General features: G+C 35.7%; 1 protein-coding gene across 1 annotated transcript; it reads right to left on the reverse strand.

Annotated features, from left to right (window-relative positions):
* Positions 1 to 423: 423 nt before the first annotated feature.
* On the reverse strand, positions 424 to 4,150 carry LOC18109465 (beta-glucosidase 12). Its single transcript, XM_024600765.2, has 15 exons — positions 3,923 to 4,150; positions 3,770 to 3,839; positions 3,429 to 3,487; positions 3,260 to 3,335; positions 3,050 to 3,127; positions 2,755 to 2,842; positions 2,409 to 2,667; positions 2,185 to 2,300; positions 1,853 to 2,070; positions 1,704 to 1,735; positions 1,499 to 1,601; positions 1,307 to 1,409; positions 1,007 to 1,204; positions 834 to 924; positions 424 to 748 (listed from the first exon to the last, which is right to left on the reverse strand). Exons 1-14 carry the CDS (start codon positions 3,998 to 4,000, stop codon positions 861 to 863), a joined length of 1,542 nt encoding a protein of 513 aa, XP_024456533.2. The 5' UTR covers positions 4,001 to 4,150; the 3' UTR covers positions 424 to 748; positions 834 to 860.
* Between the last annotated feature and the right edge of the window lie 5,560 nt (positions 4,151 to 9,710).

The raw sequence follows: 9,710 nt of genomic DNA on the forward strand, positions 1-9,710 counted from the left end.
CAGGAATTAATTATGTTCCATGTCAAAGAACCATCTCAACCTAATAGCTTAAGCTGTTAGGTGAGGTACCAGGATATGATTTATATTATTCTCTAACACATCCCCTCAAGTGAAAGCCCTTTGGGCTTGAAACTTGCACAGGTCCACTTTACCTTGTGCTTAATTTTTATCAAATAAATAGGGATGGTGAGATTCGAACTCGTGACCGCTTGATCATCAAGGCTCTGATACCATGTTAAAGAACCATCTCAACCCAATACCTTAAGCTGTTAGGTGAGGTCCCATGATATGATTTATATTATTCTCTAACATAGGTATTATTTATTTACTTTTCACTTGGTCTTGATAAATTTCAGTTTGACTATGCATTCCTCGAATTCTAGTGAAAAGGATTATGCATGAATAGAAGTATCCTTCAAAATATTACAGGAAAAAAGAAATTGCGCAGAGCAAGTTATTATTTAATATCGAATTTGATCGATAACCAATCAATACATATAAAAAATAAAAAATAAATACAAATAAATCTTATTATTACAACAAGAACAGCATCGATCCTAGATGAAAATGTGAGAATTAATTCGAAGACAAAGATCCACTGATGTCCACAAACTAGAAGGACGCAAACATGCATGGAATAGAATTTATCAGACGTGGAAACCTAACTTGCTGCAACAAAGTTTGACTTCAGCGTTTGGTGCTATTCTGATGTGGTTTCAAGTAGGTCTTGATCATACGAAAAGGGCTCCTGCATTGTTAGTAAATTAGTTTGTTGAGCATGAAAAATGAATAGAATAAAATTAGTAGTTATGGAAGAAGATATACAATAATACCTTATTATATTTCATGCCAATATATGTTTAATCAATTCTCGACTTCTTACGGCTACGAGCTGATGCCTCCTCCATTCGAGATTTTGATTTTCTGATATTGCAATCATTTGTGTTATGAGAAATGTTGAGAGGTTTTTTTGATAATAATAAGAGGAGATGAAAAGAGGCCTTACATGTTATCGTTGAGTTGAGTACTTTCGTCCTTCTTCAGAAATTGCTTAAACCACTTCACAGAATTTTTGGCATATCGTTTCAAGTTGTTTTCGTAGTCAATGTAGAAGAGACCAAACCTTGAACCATAACCGGATCCCCATTCAAAATCATCCAAGAATGACCAAGCAAAAAACCCCTTGACATCGACACCATGGTCACTGCAAAAGTCAAGTTTTTAGAGCAGATCGGACTGAGAAAGAAAAAACTAGGACTGTTTGAAAAAGGAAGCGAGAACATGAATTTGGAAAGAGCAAACTCACTTGATAGATTTCAGAACATTGTGGAAAATGTCTTTATAATATTTCTCTCTTATGGCATCATTGAGGGCTTCCTCTAATGACGAGGAATTCACGTCATCAACTCCTAATTAAAAAAAACCAACAAATCAGTAAATCAGAGCTTCTTGACAACTATAACCATAAACACACGAGGGTTGTTAACTCTGTTCTTACCATTTTCAGTGATATATATTGTTGGATTTTCATACGCGTCCTTTATGTAATTCAAGAGATGACGAATACCTTCGGGATAAATATAAAGCCAACTTGAACCCGCCTGCGAATTTGATTTATATATCTCAATACCAAGGGGAAAAACAGAAAGATTCTACATATCAATTACTAATTTGTTGAAACAAGAATGAAGAATCACATTCACCTGTGGGCCTATTGGTATTCCATTTCTCTCCCCTGTACGTAAAATAATATCAACATAAGTGAGAAAGTGTAGAGTTTTAGACCTTGTATTCTTCTTATTCTGAGAGTTTTTTTTTTATCACTTAATTAACAAGTAAATAAATATTTCACCTGGCCAGTTAACACGAGCATCTTCCATAAACCCAATATTTTTATAGTCAACATCCTCAACATTCTGAGCATAGTATGTAGTGTAGTAATTGACCCCAATAAAGTCATAAGATCCTCTCAGCATCTTGGATTCCTCCTCACTGAATCTAGGCAATCTTCCTCCAACGTAGTCGTGCATATTCTGTGGATAGTCACCTTTAGTTAGAGGATCCATGTACCTGCCAAAAACATAGAATTTAAGATCCTGGTTTCTTCTCCATAGAATTTAAGAATCCAAATTAATTACTGTTTGAAATTATTATATTATCCAAATCAGCTAGCAAAATGCTTACCATCCAAGCATAAAATCAAGGCTTCGTTCAGTTGCCATCCGATCACTTTCACTAGTTGAGTAAGGTTCAAACCAATGAGAAACGAGGGTTATCCCAATTTTACCTCCTTGACACGTCTGACGAGATTTTGTCAATGATAAAATTAGCACAGTCACACAGGAAACTTTGGTGAAATATGTTATGAAACGAACCACAAATTAATTATAGCTTTAGCTTGTGCAAACCTGATACTTTTCCTTGTATACTTTCACAGCCGTTGCATGAGCAAGCAATAGATGATGGGTTACAATGTAAACTTCGGTGGCGCCAGAGATTTTGGGTTGGCCTGGATAATTCTCCAAAGTTGAAATTCTGCCGGGTGCCAATGTGCCCGTGTCATAGCCATTGACGCTAAACATAAAAGGCTCATTTAAAGTGATCCAGTGCTTCACTCGGTCTCCAAATCTTTGGAAGCAAAGCTCCACGAAGTCTCGGAAATCGATTCTATATGAGTTTTGAAATTATTAGATTCAAGCATGGAGGATTTAAATTAAAGTGAGATGTTTATATAATATGAATATAATTACTTACAAAATATTAGGGCTCAAGAAACCACCATATTTGTCCTCAATTGCTTGTGGAGTGTCCCAATGAAAGAGAGTTACATAAGGCTGTATACCTGTACATTTCAAAGCAAAATTAATATGAGAAAACTAAAGTGCATGTGAAACGTTTTGTATGAGTTTGGAAAATGCTTTTCAAATTTTCGAAATTCAAGCAAAGTAAGATTGCCCCTGCATTTACCATGGCCACTTCAAGATTCTTATTTTTAGTCGGTAACATTATTATGAAACACAGTCATGGAGGAAAAGGAAAGGGTTATAACCATTTTTTATGAGCTCATCGATGAGATTGTTGTAAAACTGGATCCCTTCTTCGTTTATTCCAGCACTTAGTCTGCCATCTGATGAATTCAATTCGATTATTGAAAAATCAAAGTAAGGAAAAATGTGGGACTTCGAAATTCGAGACGCGTCCCATCCTCGTGAATTAAAAAGGAATGAGATGTAGGGTAAAAACAAAAGAAAACACTTACGTGGTAATACCCTAGACCAAGAAATAGAGAATCTGAAAGCATCCATTCCCATTCCCCTCATTCTTTGCACATCTTCCTATAACATTTTGTGTGTAAAATATATCAACAAGTGTAATGGTGATCAGATCCACAAAAGGCAACTAAAAGAAAAATAAGATGAACATCGTACCTTATAGCGATTATAGAAATCAACTGCCACCTTTGCATTGCTATGGTCACTTATCCTCTCTGCAATTTTTCAGAATTTGTTCTTAGATTCCTTTGAATTTATATTATTTGATAAAAATCATATTTACATCTTTAATTTGCACGCACTTTCTCCCCCTAACCCCAAAAGTCACCTTCTTTCTTTCCTTTTTCTCTCTTCTTTTGGATTTAATAGACAAATTAATACACTATGGTTTTAGGCAGGCCATCAACATGCTGGCAGGTGACTCCTTGAGAGATTTATATTCGTTGTTCTAGTTAGGAAAGCATTGTAACGAACTCCTGCATTGAATAAAGAGATACCTGGATGCTCCTCGATGAAGGTGTCCCATATATTCGGCCCTTTGCCTCTCCTGTTTGTTTCACCTTCAAACTGCATATAATTTAAACGTTATCAGAGACCAAACAATTGAGGCGTTTCTCTCTTCGACCAGAGTACTTGAAGCAATGTTGTACCTGGTAAGCTGACGAAGAAGATCCAAAAACGAAACCATCTGGGAAAGAATTACGACTCAACTGGGCAATACTTCCCATGATATACACTAAGTCTTTGTTGAACAGCCTTGCAGAAGAGCAATAAAAGCTTGAGCAGCACTAAAGATTGTTGGGTGATCAGAATAAAGAATGTATAGTGAGATAGCAGTGAAAAATAAATAAATGAACGTATGAAGTATGGATTTTGTAAGAACATCGACATGCCAGAGCCTATTTATAGGCATCATTTTGAAAGGTTATTCTCAACAACCAAGGATAATTGTGGTCAATTATTATTATTTGTTTCAATTGACCGATCAATGAAAATTCAATTTGGAACTTCTAATTGGATAAGGATATTTGTCATTTGAGGAATTCATGGTGTTCAAACAAGCTCCCAACTTAAGATTCCGTGCTCTAATTGCACTGTGAAGCCTAGCAATTGGCATTCAGACATGAAGGATATTCCGAGCTACAAAAAAACATTACCAATCACGTGCTAGAAATTTTGCATGAAACAATTTTCATTTCCTTACGCTGAATCAGCCAAGTCAAGCACAATACATGATCTTTAACCAAAAGCCTAGGAGAGTAACCAATTACGATCAATCTCTAAGATGACCTTTCTTCAATCCCAAACTGACAACCATCTCTAAATCGTGCAAGAAATGCTTTGAAGCGATCAACTAGTCATCAGCCTGGAATTCATTTGGCTTTGAAGCCATCAACTAGTCATCAGCCTGGAATTCAATTTTACAGCTGTCTGGAATTTATTTTCCAAGAAAGTTTATCCGCGCGAAAACTTCAACTTGATTAGGAGAAAGAAACTGCGTTTTGCTTCTATCGGAATTCAAGCATCCTCTTCAAGCCTCCAACGAATTCCTTAACAATTAGCGTTATTAGATTACCATTTTTATCATACTATCCCCCATTATCTAGGCACGATTAAACACAGAATACAAATCACACCACAGTATAGTGCCTCAAGTTCACGTAATTATTGTCATTGTACTTCATTATTGAGATTTCCGAACATTTGCAAGATGCTTATAGACCTTTTTTTTTTTTAGTTGAAAGGTTGTCAGTAGGAAACCTGTAATTCTGCTACCATGCATTGCTCCATATACGAGGATTATAAATAGGAGCTGTATAAAATATATAGGTGTATCTTTAATTTATTTCTTTATAGTAATCGAGTAGAATTAAATTAAAAGAGCACCATTAAGAAGATAGTGACCGAAGGAATAAAAACTTACAACATAAGTAACTAAAAGAAGGAGCAAAAAAATGAAAATCAAACTAATTAGTCTAGTTCAAGATACGTTCAAGACTTCTAGTCTGATCAGAACCTGTGTAACTAAAGTTTCTAACTGAGAATTTCAACCAAAAGGCCAAACGTTGAAAGGTAAGATAAAAAATCACATCCCAATTATAGACCTTGGACTCGAAGATAACTCGATTGCGAACTAACTAGATAGATCAATAAAAGTCTTTGCATAGAAGAATAATATCCCGACACTGAAAATTGCCTCTCATCGACCTGTACCATTCTTGAAGATTTTGTTTAGGGTCCCTAGATAGACAACTTAAACACCAGAACCAATGCATGAATCTACCCTAAAAATTCCACGAAATAGTACAGTGATTGAATAGATGATTACTAGTCCAAATCTCCTCACAATAAAAAGGAAAACGAGCATCCTCATAATTAACAATCCCCCTCTCAGCTAAAAAACCCCTAGCGTTGAGACTAGCATTAAGCAGGAGCCATATGAACACATCAATTTTAGTATCTGGGATTACGAACTTATACGTGAGACGTATTCCCGATATTAAAAGGGTAGTTCTTTTACGTATAGACATTACAATGGTCAGGATTTACCCGATAAGATAAAAATCTCCATACTGAGAAGGACTTTTCTTCAACCTTAGGCAGACCAATAATTAGAAAGCACGACAAAACCTTAGCTTTTATCAGACAATCAAACAATACAACTTACCTTAGGTAAGACATATTTGGGGTGCTAATACCTTCCCTTTACGCAATCAGTCCCCATACCCGATTTCTGAGACCACTTAGGGTTTCAAGTGACAAAAATACTAGGTGGTGACTCTCATTCCCTCATTCCACTGATAAAAGACAAGAATTCCTTGCCTATCCCATTTTTCGATTACTAAAACCTAAAGTGGAGGCAATTTCACCGCGACGCCGCACATGTGTGGCAATATCAATGGGTCGCATTGGTATCGACAACTATTTATGGTGTGATTAGCTACTCCAAGTAGGGAGGTTAATGATGTCAAGGGTTCTTGACATCAGCAACTTTGATAATAAACTAGATATGACTAATAATTGATTAATTATTCCGGGGTAGGAATAGTAATGAAATCAATTGCTTGTATTGATATCGACACTTGAATTGAATTGATTAGTCTAACCCAATATTTGAAGACTAATGATACCAATGAGATTCATTAGTATCAGCAATTACATTCCGAAAAATAGGAGAGAAAATATTGATTAATTATTCTGAAAGAATGAGATAAGATAATGATACCAAGAGAGGAATATCTTGGTATCAAGTGAGAATTGATTCATAAGAATACGGTGTTTGAAACTATTGAGTTGTGTTGAGATTTCCAAGATAAAATTATTATCGGCTATTATGGAAGGAGACCTATTGAATAAAATGATGTCAAGCCACACTATAAACCGAAATCTATAACTTTACTTCCGAATAAAATGGTAAACAATGCTCTCTGATGAAAACTGATGTAAGGAGTGTAATGAGGTAGTTGAAGGAAAATAATCGAAAAATGAAATTAAAAGATGGAAATGAATTCATGTGAATGAGATTGCAATAGTATACAAATGCACATTGTGATAAAATTATAAGAGGGTATTGATTATATCTCTTGATTCTCAAACAGAAGAGATACCTAGAGTAAGGTCATTGGTAGTTGAAGGGACTAGGTCGGTTAGGGAAACAAGTAGGTGCATCGCACCTTGTCTTTTCAATATGTGTAAACTTATTCATAAAGTTCCGAATTTAATGTTTTATTGCTTTGATAAATATTGGAATGAATATGAGTACCTCGAGTACATTGATGTGTATCAACTACTTGATATATAATATGGATGCGAGTACCTTGCGTACATTGATATGTATCAAACTTGCGATGATATTACTTGAATGAATAAGAGTGCCTTGCATGCATTGGTAAGGATCCAATTAATTATGATAATGTTTGAATGAACATGTGTACACTGTCGCACGTATGCGGCGTCGCTGGCGAAAACATCCACCCTCAAAATCTTATCTTATCTATAAAGTATCTGGCAAAACGGGGAGACAAGGTATTCTTGTCTTTTATTAGTGGAAAAATGGAATGGGAGACGCCACCTAGTATTTTGGTCATTAGGAACCCTAACTGGTCTCCGAGATCGGGTACGGGGACTGGTTGCGTAAAGGGAAGGTATTAGCACCCCAAATACGCCCTACCTAAGGTAGGTTGCATTGTTTTATTGTCTGATAAAACCTAAGGTCATGTCATGTTTTCTAGTTGTTGGTCCACCTATGGTTTAAGAAAAGTCCTCCTCGGTAAGGAGATCTTTATCTTATCGGGTAATTCTGATGCCAACAAAAGAATTTAATATCAGGAATACGCCTTACGTATAAGGTCGCAACCCCAGATATTGATCAAAATGCAGTAAAATATTTGCGGAAAATCACAGATTCTTGTAGTTTCTTGTGTTTTCTCTCTGTTTCTGTTTTTTAGACTAACATGCGTCAATTCTTGTACAGACAGAGAAAGGAAATAAGCATACCTGGTTCTGAAGAAAGTGGAGCCTATGGTGGTGGTGGCTTACTCTGTTGTTTCCTTCGTTCTGGAAAAGAAAGAGCAGATGGTGGCTCAACTCCTCTGTTGGTGTTGCGTTTTCTGCCGGTCCTCGGTTCCTCTGTTGGTTTCGCCTCCTCTCTGTTTCTCTCTTATCCTGCTCACTCCCTCTGCCTCTCTCTTCTTTACACTCTCTTCCCACTGTTTTTTTGTTTCTGCTGTCTCGTTCTCCCCTCTCTTCTCTTTTTTTCTCCCCCCTCTGCCTCGTACCTCCTCCCCCCTAGTCTCGTCCTTTTTCTCTCCTTTTATAGCCAAAACTGCATGCCTTTTTTTTTATTATAATGAAAACGTTCGGGACCATTATTGCAGTGGTAACGGTAGAGAGATAGTAGCTGTGAAATGTTCCCCATAATCAGCGGCATTTGTTGCTGAAACGGTTCCTGTTTGCTGAATCGGTGAATAGTGCCTCTGAAACGGCACCGTTTTGCCACTTTTAAATGATATTTCTGATTTGGTCCTTGGATATTTTTACAATTTTGTAATCAAGCCCCCCGGAAAAGTTGTAATTGGATCCCTTGATTGTAGCGCCTTTTCTGGTTTGTCCTTGGTTTCGGATTGTTTCAATTAAGTCCCTAATTGGCCATCAAACTTCAATAATTATGCAATTAAGCCCCTGATTTGACCAAATCAACTCTTCAAAATTATAATTGGATCCCAGAACTTTAATTTCTTCCAATAAAAGCTAAATTGACTTTAAAATTAATTTTTCTTACAATCCAACCCTCCATTAATTCAATTAAACCTTAGATAAAATTTAAATGAGTCCAAAAACATCTGATTTTAGACTTTTCTTCCTCAACTTGAATTTTCTTTGTCAACAAGGCTTCCATCAATCAAAAATATAATGTCCAGTTTCAACCTTTTGCATTTTTGAACCTCCTCAACCAATTTTGGCCTTTTTTCGGCATTCCAGCATCCTTTTCTCGCTCCAATTATTTTTTTTTGTATTTTTTTATTTTTGTATGGGAACCCAAAAATAGGTAACAACATGTACCTTCGGTACAACGATATGGATCAATTATTTATGATAATATTTGAATGAACAAAAACAAATGATGGATAATTTTGGATCAAAGGGTTAAATTGAGAAGAAAAATTAAATTCACCAAATAATTAAAAGAAGAAACCAATAAAAGAATGAGTAATAATTTTTTTTAAAAACATATCTAAGGATGAAAATGAAAACAATTAAAAGAATACAGAAAGGCAAGAAAAAAACTTAAGAAACAAAAAAAAACAAGGATAAAATTGAAAAAAAATAAAAAAAACTACAAAAAAACTAACGACAAAAATTATAAATAAAAAGAACATTGACCGTCACTGAAATAACCGCAACTAAGATACTACCCTGAATCTTAAATGGCTAGTGCGAATTTTAGTGGAGAAAAGAGGGGAAAAAATTGTGAATCCAATGAGACACAGAGAAATGAGGTTCTTAACCGGCAAATTCGGCCACTTTAGTACTATAACCTCCAAAATTGCTTATACCCCCTCCCCTTGAATTTAAGGATTATTTCAAAGAGACCCTACATTTTGCATCCTCAGGAATTAATTATGTTCCATGTCAAAGAACCATCTCAACCTAATAGCTTAAGCTGTTAGGTGAGGTACCAGGATATGATTTATATTATTCTCTAACACATCCCCTCAAGTGAAAGCCCTTTGGGCTTGAAACTTGCACAGGTCCACTTTACCTTGTGCTTAATTTTTATCAAATAAATAGGGATGGTGAGATTCGAACTCGTGACCGCTTGATCATCAAGGCTCTGATACCATGTTAAAGAACCATCTCAACCCAATACCTTAAGCTGTTAGGTGAGGTCCCATGATATGATTTATATTATTCTCTAACATAGGTATTATTTATTTA

The sequence above is a fragment of the Populus trichocarpa genome, chromosome 1 (assembly GCF_000002775.5).
Source record: "Populus trichocarpa isolate Nisqually-1 chromosome 1, P.trichocarpa_v4.1, whole genome shotgun sequence".
Taxonomy (NCBI): Eukaryota; Viridiplantae; Streptophyta; class Magnoliopsida; order Malpighiales; family Salicaceae; genus Populus; species Populus trichocarpa.

Excerpts from the sequence above, each read along its gene's own strand:
- LOC18109465 (XM_024600765.2), bottom strand. The coding sequence starts at position 4,000 with ATGGGAAGTATTGCCCAGTTGAGTCGTAATTCTTTCCCAGATGGTTTC. Across the intron at positions 3,128-3,259 it reads TTGGTCTAGGGTATTACCAC|ATGGCAGACTAAGTGCTGGA; the intron begins GTAAGTGTTTTC and ends TGAATTCATCAG. Across the intron at positions 2,301-2,408 it reads TATACAAGGAAAAGTATCAG|ACGTGTCAAGGAGGTAAAAT; the intron begins GTTTGCACAAGC and ends AAATCTCGTCAG.